The sequence below is a fragment of the Neovison vison genome, chromosome 4 (genome assembly GCF_020171115.1).
Source record: "Neovison vison isolate M4711 chromosome 4, ASM_NN_V1, whole genome shotgun sequence".
Lineage (NCBI taxonomy): Eukaryota > Metazoa > Chordata > Mammalia > Carnivora > Mustelidae > Neogale > Neogale vison.
In genome coordinates, this window is record NC_058094.1 from 123964423 (window position 1) to 123980903 (window position 16481).

The following is a 16481-nucleotide window of genomic DNA, read 5'->3' on the forward strand; positions in this document are numbered from 1 at the left end:
ATCTTTTTAAAGGCATTTAAAATGTAAAACCAATGCATCACTTGAGAAGTATATGGATTTAATTACACTGGAGTTCACAGACCCAACAGGAAAGCTCAGTGGTAGAAGTATTAATATTGCTAACACTGTGATTCTAATAATTAGCTACTGTAAAATATTTATAATAAATGACTTTTACTTTAAACAACTAAGTTTGGGGGTGGTTCGCTACACAGCTGACACAGTGGTGATGGGGACAGAGCCCCTTCTAGGAGTCATGCATTGTACTTACAGATTCATTCTGAAGCAGATTCTCATTTGGACCACCATATTTTCTAAGACTTTCCTGACTCAGACCTTCTCCACAGTTTGTGGTATTAGCTTTGGGTTCAGTTAAGTTTTGTGTTTTTTATTTTTATTTTTTTTAAGATTGATTTTATTTATTTATTTATGAGAAAGTACAGGCACAGCAGGAAGACCAGACGAGGAGGGAGAAAAGGAGGGGGAAAGAATCTCAAACAGACTCCATGCTGAGCGTGGAGGTCAGTGTGGGGCCTTGATTTCACAACCCTAAAATCACAACATGAGCTGAAACCAAGAGTTGGATGCTTAACCAACTGAGCCACTAGGCGCCTCAGATTCAGTTAAGTTCTATGATGAAACTGTTCTTTTCTCCAAACTAGGGGAAGTCAGTATAGTGTATCAGAAATAATATTTAATGTTGCAGCAGCTGGGTGGCTCAGTCAGTTAAGCATCTGCCTTCGGCTCAGATCATGATCCCAGGGACCTAAGATCAAGCCACACATCAGGCCACCAGCTCAGTGGGGGAGTCTGCTTCTCCCTCTGTAAAAAAGAAACAATATTTAATGTAGAGTCAGGAAATCTGGGTTATAACTTCCAGTAAATTGAACTTGGAAAAAACATTTAACTTTTGCAGGTATAATTTTTCCCATCTATAAAATCATGTACTCAGAGTAGAAATAAAATCCCCAACACAGATGAAATGAGGGGCTACTGAATTTTTCTTCTGCCTCTTCACTTTACTTACAGATCCCTTAATGTTGTCTTTTATCTTTAATGTCAACTTCTTACACAACTGTTTTCACAATTTTCACAACAAAATGAAATTGAGGTTGACAAAAAAAAAATACTAACTAGTTAGTAACATAAACATTAAAAAGGTAGTATTTCTTATGCTTTGTCCTTGGTTAGATCACATAGGTGGCCATGGTGCCCTGTTAAGAACCAAAGAGTGGAGCTCCAAAGACAGGTGTTCTGGTCCCAGCACTGCCACTAACACTTTTCCTCAGTCTTTGTGAGCTCGAATTCAGTATTTTTCTTCAGGCACTTAAAACTACTTTTGGTAAAATGGTAATGTGATACACGTTCACATTAAGTGCATATGCAGAGAACCACTGCCACCATGACCTCATGTACAGATAAGCACATCCAGGTAACCAGGCATGGAAGGTTCTAGAGAAGCTCCCACAGGGGGAGCTGTACAGAGGAGTAGGGGGTAAGGAAGGGACAGGGGAGGGCTGGAATATATAGATGCTACTGGACAGTATGCAGCCATGTAGGCCCAGTGATCAAAGAGGTGGCAATTTCACATTCTAGAAGGCATCGGGGTACATTAACCAGAGGTTCTGATTGCCATCACTCTTGAGGTGGTTAAACCCCATTTGGTAGAAACAGACTTGAGTTTTCTTTTACTAAATAACATTTCATCATTGAAATGCTACACAAGCAGTTCAATCAGTCAATCAATCAACCAGCCAGAGATGCCAGAGATTCTTGGGAATTACCAGGAAGCTTTCATGTAGCCAGTGGTGGGTGAACAAGGTACTCTCCCCATTCAGGACGCCAAATATGCCTAGGCTCACAGTGACGGAGAGTATCAGTGTCTCTCCTACAGGTAACCAAATATACATCAAGCCTTGGTTTCAATGAATGCACTGTAAGGAACAGAACAGAGAAGCTAGAAAAATAATTCTATCTAAATCTTCCCTGCTCCACATACTTACTTCCCAGTCCTCAAAAGCTTCCATTTATAAGACAGAAACGTTCCTGTTCTCTAATTAAGAACGATGGAAAATCTAATGTGTTCTTAAAGAAAATAAGGGAAAATGTGCAGAGCCACATAGCTATTTCACTTCTCAATTCCAGACACTGTAATAAATGCTTTTATTAAGTACTAGATCTTACCAGACTTCACTGAGAATCAGTAATAATTTAGGCAGACAATGCAAAGTGGCTAAATTACAAACTAACTGGAAAAATGTTATTTACGAAGACAAGATGTCGCATGTAAAAATAATGTCAAGATTAGTGTCAAGAGAAGGAAATGTGGAATGGCAATGTTTATTCTCCTGAAGAACATTCATAAACAATGTAAAAGTTTATGGGCTGATTTTGTAGAACACCTTCAAGTAATTATGGGGTTTTCTATTTCAAATTTTTAAAGGACCAGTGGATGTTCTGGTTAATTATTTTCCCGGAAATTCTCTTTTACACATACCAGTGATTTTAATCATTTTAATGAAGATTACTTGTTTTTCCCTAAAGGAGAGCTAGTTTAAATACAGATAGTTTATGGGTCTATTACCACAGAAGCTCATCTTTAAACTGGTTATCTGGAAAAGATAAATCACAAAGACAATAAAGACAAACTTGGTTGGAGAGCACTAAAACACACCAGAAGGTAAAAGCTGAAGAGGGAAGAAAAAGGAGAGAAAGCCTTTTCTGGAGAAAGCCCAAGCCAGCAGCTCTACCTTAGGAGAGGATCTACAGAGTGCGGTGATGGTGCCCCAGCCCTGCAGGGGGCGCTGTGCTCACTCTGAGTAGGAAGGACATGGCAAGGGGGCACTGGTCAGGACTGAGGCACAGCTTTCATTTTCTGCCTCCACAGATGCAAGCGCTGCTGTGCTCTGGCTTTTTCTGGAGTAGCCCTTCCTTGAAACGCAAGAAGAAATTCAAGGAGTAAGACAAAAGTAAAGATTCCAAGCATACTGACAGAAAATTTCAAAAGGACTATTCACAGGAAATTTCTATTCAGGGAGGTCCTCTGGATGAAGAATGAGGACACTGATGCAGAAGGGAGGTTAGAGTCCTAAATCCACACTGTCCAACATATATTAATGCAAGCCAAAGAGGCAACTTTCATGCAATATTAAATGATCTAGTAGCCATATTAAAGAGTAAAAAGAGGTAAATTTTAAAAAAAGATTTTATTTATTTATTTGACACAGAGAGAAAGAAAGAGAGAGAGAGAGAGAGAGATCACAAGTAGGCAAAGAGGCAGGCAGAGAGAGAGGAAGGAGCAGGCTCCTCGCTGAGCAGGTAGCCTGATGCAGGGCTTGATCCCAGGACCCTGAGATCATGACCTGAGCCGAAGGCAGAGGCTTAACCCACTGAGCCACCCGGGTGCCCCGAAAGAAGTAGAATTTTAAAAATATATTTTATTTAGCACAACATATCTAAAATGTTTTCAACACGTGACAACATAAAAAATTAATGGGGCCATTTATTTATTTTCATACTAGGCCTTTAGAATCCTGTATGCCGTGCAGCTCAGCCCACACCTGCTGCTCTTCAAGGATTCCATGTAGCCAGTGGCTTTTGTAGCACAGATCGAGATGCCCAACAGACTGTTTGTCTTAGAAGTCCAGTAATTGTACTCAAATATATCTTGATGGTGCTCATCGTGGGTCACTCGCTTAGATACACAAGGGTGTATTTTTAATTTATAGCTTTCAGTTTTGTTTCTTTGTAGTTTCAAGAAACTTTTCTTGAATTATTGTTTTCTCATATCTGCTCCTTTCCTTTGCTTTGTTTTGTTCTTTTCTTCAGGGACTCTTATTTGTAGGCTGAATTGTCTTTGCCAGTCTTCAGTATTTACCATGTCACTGCAGACCTTTTTTTCTTATTGCTTTGTGATTTTTAAAATTGTCCTATTATTTATAAATATTTGAGGTCTGTCATCTCATTTGAGATTTTCAAAAATTCTGAACTTTGTTTTTTCATGTCTTGCTATTACTTTAAAAGAAATGTCTTATAGCTTGTTGTGGGTGTCTTTTTCTAGTTTCTTGTTTTCATTGCCAACAGTGCCCTTCTGCTTCTTATTTACTTTTCCTTAACCCTCAGTATGAGATTTGACCTTGGTACCTTTCCAGTCCTCATCTGTGGGTGATGTCATGGTCCCCCAATCTCTTAGAAAGAGACAGGGACTGGGAAGCTCCTCAATTTACAGAGTTCCCTCCTACGCTGTTTTCATTTAGTGTTAAAAACCTGGCCTTTTGTTTTCTGAGTCATCCTGGCACTGCCCCTGCCCTACTTCTGTCTCTTCTCTTCTGTTTCTACAGTCCATATCCTGATTTCAGGTTTTATCCTCCTCCAGCCTCAGCACACAGGACTAGGTGCTCAACGGCTAAGGGTTCAAAGAGGCCAGTGGGCTGTGAGCCCCTTACCTAACCTGTGCCCACTGACGAGTGGTCTTCCCCAGGGAATACGCACCTGCTGACTGGGAGTTCTTCTGATCTCAAATTCACCAGACACCCCCTTGCTCCCCTCTACTTTCTCTCACACAGACATTGACACCATCACCCATCTTGTGGCTGTCGGTGCCTCCTCCCACTCACCTATATCTGGGGTTCTCGGGACTACTCTGTTGCTCAGTTGTGTTGTACATGTTGTTGATGAATCCTTGGTTATAGGATCTAGTTGTTCCATTTTTAGGTGATGACTCAGGGAGGTTGAAAAATTATGCTACCCCTACCACCATCTTCTGAGAATCCTCTAAGCACAAAATGTTAAGTCTAAGCACAACATGTTAAGCTATCCATGAGACACACCAACTTTATCATCAGCTGGGGCAACAGGGTCAGGGTTACAGTCACAGATACAGAGGTACTGTTGGGCCTACCCCCGCATACCCACCATCTGTTTCAGAATGATTGCCAAAAGAAATTAACAACAACTCTCTTGTACCTCGGGTCTTACATCTTTGAGGCTCATCAACTACTTAATAAAGCATTATTGAGCACCAATTCGGCATAAAACATTCTTTCAGAAGCATCAGAATGCAAAAGACCCTGCCTGACTTAAAAGGTACTTTGAGTCTAGAAGCAAATAATAATGAATAACAATAATAATAATAATAGTAATAACACATGCTATGCAAAAATGGAAATAAAACAAGATACAGTACAAGGCAGGTTAATTTATTTCCAGGGGTAGGGATAAGGGTGAAAACTGCAATAATCATGACTCTAAGCTCCCTAAGGGCAGGCGTGGTGTTTATAACATAAGAGAAAACATTTTGTTTCATGTAAATTAAAAAATTTTCATTTAAAAAACATACTTACAATGTACTTTAAATTGTAAAGAACAAAAATCAAGATTTTAGGTCTGAATATAAAGACCATTCTCATAAAGAAGATGTGGTATAGATACACAATGGAATACTATGCAGCCATCTAAAGAAATGAAATCTTGCCATTTGTGACAACGTGGATGGAACTAGAGCGTACCATGCTTAGCAAAATAAGTCAAGCGGAGAAAGACAACTATCATATGATCTCCCTGATAGGAGGAAGTGGTGATGCAACATGGGGGCTTAAGGGGATAGGAGAAGAATAAATGAAACAAGATGGGATTGGGAGGGAGACAAACCATAAGTGACTCTTAATCTCACAAAAAAAGACTGAGGGTTGCTGAAGGGAGGGGGGTTGGGAGAAGGGGGGTGGGATTATGGACACTGGGGAGGGTATGTGCTTTGGTGAGTGCTGTGAAGTGTGTAAACCGGGCGATTCACAGACCTGTAGCCCTGGGGATAAAAATATATTATATGTTTATAAAAAATAAAAAAAATTTTTTAAAAATTAAAAGTACTATTAAAGGAGAAAAAAAATTAACTATATCTATAAAATGCACTTTTGTAAAAGAGGCATGCAGACTTAATTAAGAATTTCACTGTGAATGTTACTATAAAATAATTACAATTGTGAAAAAAAAAGACCATTCTCCAAATAATTCACAAGTAGATTATGTCACTATCAGTATATTCAGACCTATAAGTGATAATCAATATCAGACCTATAAGTGATAATCAGTATCTTTGATTACTTGCACCTGTATCATAGGTTTATAGATACATTTTATTGAAAAATGTAGCTATGAAATACGTTAATTTCTTCAGGATAATTCAATCAAAGCTTATTTACACCATTCCCCCAATTCTCATTCAGTTGACTTTATGGACAATGGTATTTTTGTCTTCTGATTGTTAAAAAAAGACAGTTGTTAAAAGAAACCAGTTTTTCTTCTCATGATATAATTGAAAATGATAGTAATATTACTAACAGCTCCTGTTTAAGGAATATTCCCCATTCAAGGGGCAATGTGTACAATACTGTACACACAGGATTTCAACCCTATACTTCCTTCATGGCAGAACACTGAAGCTCAGTGCGCTTAGGTAACTTGACTAAAGTCACCTGAGCGGAAGGCAGCACAAGCAGGAATTTGAAGTCTTCCTTTTCTCAGATGGTGGTCGCATGGAGCTGCTCAGGTTAGAAGTGTGCTACAGGTACCAGGATCGCAAGCTATGGCCTTGACCGCTCTCTGGGGGGGGGTTCTGTGGCGGCACCTGCTTTTGTTTTGGTCCTTGTTTTCCCTTTGTGGGTTTCAAAATGCCCATTAGATGGGACCTGGAGGATCTGATGTCTTCACTGGAGCTAAATAAAATAATCTGCTATAGATCTGGACCTCTAAGATTCTTAAGAGAGCAAACAAACAAGAATTTCTCAAGCATATATAAACAGGAATGAATATCTTTCACTTACGAGAAAGCACCCAGGCCCCTTTGTGATAGCACCTTCCTCTCTAGAGAATCCAACCCTTAAGTCACCAGATGCTAGTATTTCTTAATGGACTGGATATACTATCCACAGGATTTTCAGGAAGTTTGGACACTCTGTCAGCCTGACCACTGATCTAAGAAAATGCATCTGGAAACCACAACAGGCCAACATCTTCAGGGCTGTGCTATGAAGCAGATGTATGACCATGCTTTATATCAGCAAACTGTGGAGAGGACCTAACAGACAGGAGTAAGAGAGAAGAGATGCCTATTAGGCAAGATAACAAACACATGCAAGCCAGGAGGCCATAGTACACATAGGAAAAAAGCATTTAAAGCAAGTTTAGCCTGCAATTTAATTACATCTCTTCTAATTGATACTCTCAGCACAGTACTGGGCTAAACGACAGAGCTAAGCTGATATGACCAGCTCATCCGCTCAACTTACGCGCGGCACGGATGAGCAGTGATCCAGCGAGCAGCTTAGGACACACTGCTCACATGACAGAAAAGGTAATGGGGACGGACCTGCTGGGTCAAAAGGGTCAAACCAAGCAGTTATACTTTAAGTTGTAAATAGGCTATTGTCAAAAGAGAAAAGACAAATGTTGGTGAGGATGTGGAGAAACCCGAACTCCCCCACATGGCTGGTAGGAATGCAGACTGGCATCGCACTATGAAAAACAGCATAAAGGGTCCACAAAAAAACTAAAAATACAACTATCACATGACCCAGCAGTCCTCCTTCTGGGTATGTATCCAAATAATTGAAATCAGGATCTTAAATGACATTAGCATCTCACGTTCACTGCAGCACTCTTCACAATAGCCAAGATGTAGAAAGCAAGCTAGATACCCATCAACAGAGGAATGGGTGAAGGAAATGTGGACCCAGGCACTGGAACATTACTGAGTCTTAAAAAGGGAGGAAAACCGCGCAACAGACAACAATACGGATGAACCCCGTAATATTTACATTACACTAAATGAAACAAGCCAAAGACAAATACCGCATGATTCCATTCCTAACGTATTTAGAAAAGTCAAACTCATAGAGTCAAAGAGCAGAATGGTGGTTGCCAAGGGTGGAAGGAAGGGGAAAATGGGAAATTGCTGAGCGATGGGCCCAAGGTCTCAGGTAGGTAAGATGAATGAGATCTAGCGATCTGCCATATGACAGTGTGCCTACAGTCAACAATAATGTATTGTACACTTACAAATTTAAGAGGGTAGATCTCAACTTAAGTGTTCTTCCCAGAATAAAATAAACTTAAAAAACAATTTTGGAGACCAAAAACACCCCCAAAACTACCCTGATGCATCAACTACAAGCACTAAAAAATAGCAAATGAGAGCGTTTCTTCTTTCTCAGACAATTGAAAGAATCACATCATAATCTGGACTTGGTTCCCTTTCCTTAGAAACCATTTTGTTAGTCACCCAAAGCAACTATAGTCTAGATATTCCCTAGCAATTTGGAGGAAGAACAAGGAAGGGCTATCAGCCCTAGAATAAAACAAGGGGAACTAAAGTCTCTACTCTAAATGAGATACTTTGCTGAACCAAAATAAAGAAAAAACAATTCCACTTCATCTGGCTATTTGAAGAACAGGTGAGCAGACATGATTGCTGTCATATTAAAATGGGTGTTTGGATTCTAGACAATTCCTACCCTATGGTTTTTATATCAATGCCCAGAGTAAGCCTCTATCCTTCTCATCAGTTCCTCTGGCTGTAACGAAGGGCAGGTTTAGAGAAAGGAACGCATGGAAGAACATATAATACAGGGGTTGAGAGCAACACCTTTGAAACTCAGTCTATCCTGAGTTCAAATGCTGCCTTCTTTGCTTATGAATGGAATGATCTTGAGCAGGTTACCTGACCCTTCTGAACCTCAGCTTCTTCGGATAGAAGAATGGGATAAAATGGGATGACAGCCCCTACTCATCTGGATCACTGTGAAGATCAAATGAAATTCTACTTGGTATGTGCTTGGTGGTTGTTTTCAAAAAAGGAACAAAACATATTTGTTACATCAGGTGTTTCAGATTTCTTGCCAATACTTGTTACTGAGAAAATTTATGAATTTAACACACAACAACAAACATTTGAGTCTCCCATACTGAGTGGGAGGAGTGGCTACAGGAACAGACATGTCATAAAGCAAGTACAATAAAATTCTCATTGCAGGACCTAAGGGCTGAGTATGTGGGTGCTCAATATTTTTGTGAAAATTCTTCACCTGTCTGTATGTTTTCATAATAAAATGTCAGGGAAAAAATTTAATGCATAACAAAAGAATTAAGAGATTACAGAGTCAAACTGAATTATAACAGAATACCATTCAAAGCTAGATCCTTAAGCAAAAACACCGTGAAGGATGCCAGCGATGTCCCAATTCCTAGGGGATGAGTCACATGACTCAGGCTAGGGGATGAGTCACATGACTCAGGGCAGGATAACTGTCTCCTGCTGGAACCTGCATGACTGGGTCAGCACAGCCCAACAGGTGGATGGTGAGACACGCTTAGATCCAGAAAAGACATCCACCTCACAGCTCGCCTCCACCACTACACAGATGTCTCATTTCCAGGTCACTGTTTTCCCAATCAATCAAGAGGCTAAAAATAGAACAATGTGCTAAATTCTAAGAGCCACAGCATATAACCAACTGAAGATATGAACACTGCTTAATTAAAGAGAAAAAGATGTCCCTTCCCCATCCACCCTCTCTTTCTTCCTGGCTTCTGCCATTTTAAATAGATTCCCATATAGTTTTTTTCCCTTTATTAGTTTTTTTCGAAATAAGCTTCCAAATGAAATCAAGACTGGGAAGTCGTTCAAGAATTCCTTGCATGTAAGTCCTCTATCCCTGGAAGGAGATACCCAGAAAATGACCCACAAACACTGGCTTCATTTCTCCACACTGTCTAACTGCCCCATGAAGCCCGTGGAAGACTTTGGTGAAAGTCTTTGGACTCCTATGGTGAAAGACTTTGGCCAAAGAGGGAGGGAGTCCTGTAATAATGCAAGAGACCCAAGTTCAAGTAAGTATGCCAGGCTTAGAACCATAACCTACTTTTAACGATGTAGTTTGGAAAAAGAAGTGCCATCCAAAAAACCTTATGTACCGAGAATGTCTTCATGGGTTGGTGACTGCCCAGTAAGCTTAATCCTTATTATCATTATTATTTTTCATTTATAAGAATCAACTAATATCCTATGGAGAGCGAAAGCTCTTGTGTTTTTCTCAAGATTCGGACTTATAAATAAAGAGTTACAAACATCTGGCTTCTAAGAAATGTACAGCCACCAATAGTTCTTTAACCTCAATGCCATTTTCACCTCATTTACTAAAGAACAGTGGCTCACACTGTTCAGGGCTAAAGCAAATTGTAATCCAGACCTCCTAATATTTTTCTTTTCCTCTATCCTCGTCAAGGACTCTTATCTAAACCACTTTGCCTCCTGCTGTGGAAATGGTTTATATTCTTAAAGGTTTGCTCTCAAGAGGGGGAAAAAATGGTACTTAACCACTAACCATAGTAGTAAAACGCCAGTAATGTGATATTGCCAGGACCCACACACGGTCTATTTCACGTAAATTGTAGGACAGATGAACTATACTTTAATAACGTGATCCCAGGGCTCTGGGGCCACCACTGGGCCAGCTATTAGCAGTCACAGAACTGGGCTGGAAGTCTGCACATTGATAATCACTACCATGATTCAGTGAGTGCCTACTGTATGCCAAGCACTGTGATAAAGGCGTTATTTCAGTTTCATTCTCACAACAAAGGTAGATACTATCACCTCCACTTTACAGTGGGGAAAGCCTGACTCAGGAAAGCGAAGCAAGTTCATCAAGGTCATACAGGAATTCGGCAAACTGCCTTGTGTCTCCAGAAGCTGGTAGTGGTTCTGCAGTTAGATCCTGTCCATTTCTAACGCCACTGTAGTAAGATCTGACACCGGATGTTTACATCCCTGAGCTCCCACGGTCACGGGGGCTGTGATGAGGGTGAAGTGAACCAATGCTTGTTAAAGCACACAGGGGAATGGCCCACGCCTCGTGTTTAGCAACCAACATCGGCTAAGGAGGGGACACTTCGACACTTTTATGTCTTCCTGGTAAGTCTTCCATCCTCAAAAACTCCCAGAGTTTAAAATTTATTCCCCCCCACTCATCTGTATTTAAGAAACTGGAACACTTCTCTATCAGGACACTATGCCGGGAGGTGTTCAGAGGATTTTGCTGGGAGGCAGAAAAGAAGATAGACACTGAAGTAATGATCGTGACCTGGTAGTTTCCAGTCTTCTCCAGTCTTGTTCCTCAGTTCTTCTCAAACCATTATATCCTACATAGGCCTGCTTTGTCCATACTCTGAGCAATCCCAACTATGCACTTATTTCTCTTTCTAAGGCAAAAAACTGTTAAAACCCTACCATCCACTTCTGTCTTCAAGTACAAAATATACCAGACTGAAATGCTCTGACCATATGAGCCATGGGAGTAATACACACCATTCTGGTTTTAGAATCACAGTCATGTGCAAATGATTTTGCTTCACCTTGTTACAAAAACCCCTCAAAGTGATACTCCCCACCCATCATCCAAATAGGTAAATGAACTTCTCAGCTGACTTATGTGGCAAAAACTTCTTTGTCAAACAACTTTGTCTCCTACTGCTTTCTTCTAAACAGTCCCCAAACAGCTTATACTATATCTGTTTAATTGGCAAAAGTCATTCTCCTCTCATCCTTTCTGTTTGTACCACTTTTACACTAAGTTATAAGACCAAGATGTAAAAAGTAGTGGTAGCTCCTCCTTGGCATCCTTCTCCCGAATAGTGTTTCCCTGAGTCACGGATCCCTTCAATACCCGGTATTACTTTGGACATACATCAGGCCATGCCCCGGAGATACAAACAGTGAGCAAGAACAGACCCAGCGCGAGCTCTCAGGGATCTTACAGTGTGGGGGAAGGGACCTACTACCCTGAACAACTGCACAATCACACCCATGCTTCACAGGGGAGGGTCTGACCTCATTGTCAAGGTCCCGTGGGCTCTCCCGGTGGGCTTTCTCAAGCAATACTTGAGCTGAGGAATGATTAAGGGTCAAGGAAGTGCCAAGAGGCGAGAAGGGCCTTCTACAGAGACCCGAAGAGGGAGCATGGCTGGGTGAAAGGTGGCCAGTGTGGCTGCACTGCAGACACCAAGGAGAAGCCTTGTCTCGGCCAACACTGTGGAGGCTGGGGAGAGCTAGCACAGACCCCTGCGCGCATGCCAAGAGTCTCCTCTCCGTGCCACAAACAATGGGGACAGGCTGAAGGGTGGGGACACGATCTGGTTTGTATGCTGACTGCAGTGGGGAGACCAGATCACTGTAATTCACAGTGGTAGGGGACAGCCCCGTCAGGAGGCTGCTGCAGGGATCCAGAGAAAAGGTGACAGCAGTTGGGCCCGGACCAGTGATGATGAAAATTCGTATTCAGAGGGTACACGTGGACAGGAACAGGTGTCAGCTCCGTGTGATGAGCTGCGCGTGCACAAATGCTCTGAACTCCCAGCCACAACCTGTGGGAAAGATGTTCCGCCTCACCTTTTCCAGATGAGAGTGCATGGAGCAACTGTCCTAAGTCCAGGCAGGAAACAACAGAACCCGAACCCATGGTTACTTACCTTCAAAGCCAGCTACAAAAATACCACGTAAAAATTGGAAATACAGTTAGAAAAGAGGGACTCTACAGCAAAGTTTCAAAACTTAAAAGTTCTTGACCTGCTTCACTCAGGTCCCAAGTGATGAGCCCTGAAGACACACATGATTTTGGGTTTCACTTTACTAAAATGGATTCTCTTTGGACGTTCTTCACTCCTAGAAGGCTTACCTATTTCAACATATCGACTTGGCAAGTCCCTCAATTCACTGGCATGCCGCTCCTTCACTGAGCAGATCTAGAAAATAAATTCACAGGTTATTTTACTCAGGTGATGGAAAACTCTTTGTAACATTTCATTCAATATATGATACTTTTGTTAAATTAGCCATGTAGCGCTGAGAGGGAGTGCACATAATCTACTCAAATCTACTCAATGAATTAAATGATAGAAATTAATTTCAACAACATATAGCAGCCATTACTCATGTTCTCCAACATTATTCTTCAATAAAGTCTTATTCAAGGACAAAGAAAGAATGGAAACTGTAATATCGTTTTAACATGTTTCCAGTGACCCATTCTCTGCAACTCTACTTAGGGACGAAGTACTACTTAGGGCCTACTTCTATCATCGTCCAAACAAAGCTCTGGCGGAAGCACATAACCAAAATCTCAGTGGCTAATCTGCACAACATTCACATTAGGGCTTGTGTTTCTGACTACATACCTATCATTTATTTCACTCTTGCTAAGTAATACTTTGCATAAGTGGCATCAAGCTCTTCTCTCAAGTGTTTTTATTTTTTTCTCTCAAGTGTTTTAAAATTTTTTTAAAAAAGTGTTTTGTAATCAGTGTATTATATACTTTTAATCAGAGTTAGGTAATCTACAGCCTGTCCTTGACTGGTCTTTTTATGACCTGTAAACTACAAAGAGTTTTTTACATTTTGAAAGACTAGAAAAGGAAGGAAGACAGAAAAAGAAAAATATTCAGCAGAAACAGTATATAGTCCACAAAGTCTAAAATACTTACTACTTGCTACAGAAAAAGTTTGCCAATCTCTCTTTTAAGTTATATGGATACATTTTGGATATATATGTGTGTTTGTACATTTAGCACGTGCGCGCGTGCACACACACACACACACACACACCCCAAACAACACATGTGTATTAACCATGGCTATTTTAGTGTGACAAGACTATGGATAATTTGTTTTCTTTGTTGTATTTTCTAAAATGAATATATTCTATTTTTTTTAATAAGAAAACAAAAATTTACGTTAAGTTCTGCCATCAAGATAAGACAATCTGAAGTTAAATACTGATTCTATACAACTTTCATCAGGGATCAGGTTTTTTCCTTTTTCTTTAGGTAACTATAAAACAACAAAATAAATACTACTACCCTAAATTTAGCTACAATATAGGAAATTCTGAAATACAGAAAAACCCAAAGAGAAAAAACAAACATTACCTACTGTCCCAGTACAAAGTGAATACATTAATAATTGTTTTTGTTTGGAAGCTACTTTTTTTTGTTGTTTTTTAGAAGCTACTTTTATTAACCCAACAATTACCATAAGTAACTTAATGTATTATTTAAATATTTTTCCACAGCACAATTCTTTAACAGAATTTCACTGCATGAGTGTACTGTAATTTTCTTACAATACCCTTTTAGACATCCAGTTTTTGCTTCTAACCAACCTGAAGGCACGATTCACATACTTGGATAGAAGATGTTTGGACTTTTGTTTCCCTAGGATAAATTCCTAGAAGCCGAACTAACAATGGATGGGGATGTGACCTCACATTCGGTCTGTTCTGGTTTGGTTGGTACGCATGCCCAAACTGCTGTCCAGCAGTGTGGGAACTACAAGACAGGTCCTGCTCTAACATAGGACTCGAACCCAATGCCGGGGGCGGGGTGGGTAGGAACACTTGCTTAGAAGTGATTGGCAATTTTCTCCCAATATTGTTTTTTGTCTCCTATCCATCTCAGACAATGTCCTGTCCGCTTCCCCAATTTCCTTCTCCTTTTGTTAGACTTTTGATTCTTCTGTCCATACTTCTAGGGAAACTAGACTGTCTATCGGCCATGCCCCACAGTGCCCAAGGGACAACTGTCTTAATGTGCTGATAAAACCACATGAATAGCATCTCAAATTGTTTGAAGCAGAGTAACTGAAAGTAAGTGAAAAATATTAAGCAGCACTCTGAGCAACTACTGGGCACCAATCCTGAGCTTTGGGAGAAACAGACATAGCTCTTTCCTTAGAAAGAGTATGGGGGCAGTGAGGAAGACACACAGAGTCCTTTTACTCAAGTGGGAAGGGCAAGTACAGAAGTACAAAGCAGTGGTGTCTACCAGCAAGAGAAGGAAGGCTCCTTGGGAGAAGGGAACTCAGGCTGAGGCCGGACTGTTACTCTGGCCCCGTGATAAACTCTCTGAAGTTGGGACGTGTGGAAGTTCTGGCAGCTGGGCTCTCCTCTCCATCTCCCGCCCCTCTCCAGTTCTGTGGCCTGAGCTCTATCTCACACCTGCCTCAGAGGAGCAGCAGGAGCTGCAGGTGGGGGAAGAGTGAAATACTGCCCTGAGCTCATGTCCCCCCTAAGAGCAGATCAATGATCTCAAAAGCCTTTATACTGATAGGGAGGTTCTCACCCATGAACACTAATGTGCTTCATCCAGCAGTCTCCTCCACTTTTCCACTGACCTAACGGGCATCTCAAGTGGACCCACACAAAAACATCTCCTGACTTGCCATCTTAAGTGTTACCCATGTCAGGAAAAAGCACCTTCGGTTCCCAGCTTCTCGGGTTAAAAGAGGCACCATTGTCTTCTGTCTTCTTCTTACATCCCACATTGAACCATCAATAAATATGACAGGGTCTACCCTCAAAATACACCCAGAATCCAGTGATTCCCCACCAGCTCCACGAGGCTGACCAACATGCCAGGATTTTTAGGGAGGTTCCTGCAGTAGCCTCCTACCCTATCTCCCATCTTTACGAACCCTTCATTGTTTGGTTCTATGCAAAATCCAAGTTTGATTGTTTAAGTCTGCTGTTCAAAACCCCTCTGCTGGCTTCCCACCTCACTCATTTAAAAGCCCAAATTGGGGAGCGCCTGGGTGGCTCAGTTGGTTAGGTGACTGCTTTCGGATTGGGTCATGATCCCGGAGTCCCAGGATAGAGTCCTGCCTTGAGCTCCCAGCTCGTTGGGGAGTCTGCTTCTCCCTCTGACCTTCACCCCTCATATGCTCTCTCTCACCGTCTCTCTCTCAAATAAATAAATAAAATCTTAAAAAAAAAAAAGCCAAAATTGGCACCAAGGCCAGTGAGCCCCTCCACAATGCACCCCCTCCCACCCTTCTCCTCCCTCAGGACTTCTAGCTCTCTCCTCCACACTTGCTCCATCCACTCTGGTGATAACGGCTTTATACTCCAGAAGAAACGCCAATCACACTGCTGCCTCAAGGATTTTGCCCTGGCCGCTACCCTTGCCAACATCCCTCTGGCACAGATCTCCCTCCAGATCTCTACCAAAGCACATGTACCTTATGACAGAAGTCTTCCCTTGATCGCTCTATATTACATGGCACCCACCCCTGGCCTTTTCCCCATTTCCCTCTTTAACTACCCTCCTTGCTATTTACCTCCATCAACGTGGCATACTCACTTGCGTGTCTGTCTTGCTCCACTAGAACATCACGGGAACTCGGTAAGTGGTTGCTGGCCGAGTGAATGAATGAATGAACGGCTCAGACTGCACACTCTGCTACACCCTGTGGCTGTCTCCCCAGTAAGGCTGCTCTCTGAGAGGAAAGATTATGTCCTATCTTCTCTTCCCTCAGCAGAACACGGGGATTCTCAACTGAGAAGAAGTACCCAACGTACTACTAATTGAGTCCAAAGAAGAGGAATCCCCAATAAATACAAAGAAACATTTGACATGAAAAAATTTCCACACATGAG

General features: G+C 41.4%; 1 protein-coding gene across 1 annotated transcript in view; it reads right to left on the bottom strand.

Moving 5' to 3' along the window:
• Nucleotides 1-16481, bottom strand: part of VPS41 (VPS41 subunit of HOPS complex) — a 179112-nt gene that overhangs the window by 55087 nt on the left and 107544 nt on the right. The window contains exon 10 of the mRNA XM_044245645.1: nucleotides 12729-12795. Within this exon, the coding sequence (XP_044101580.1) occupies nucleotides 12729-12795 (67 nt within the window). The remainder of the gene's footprint in view (nucleotides 1-12728; nucleotides 12796-16481) is intronic.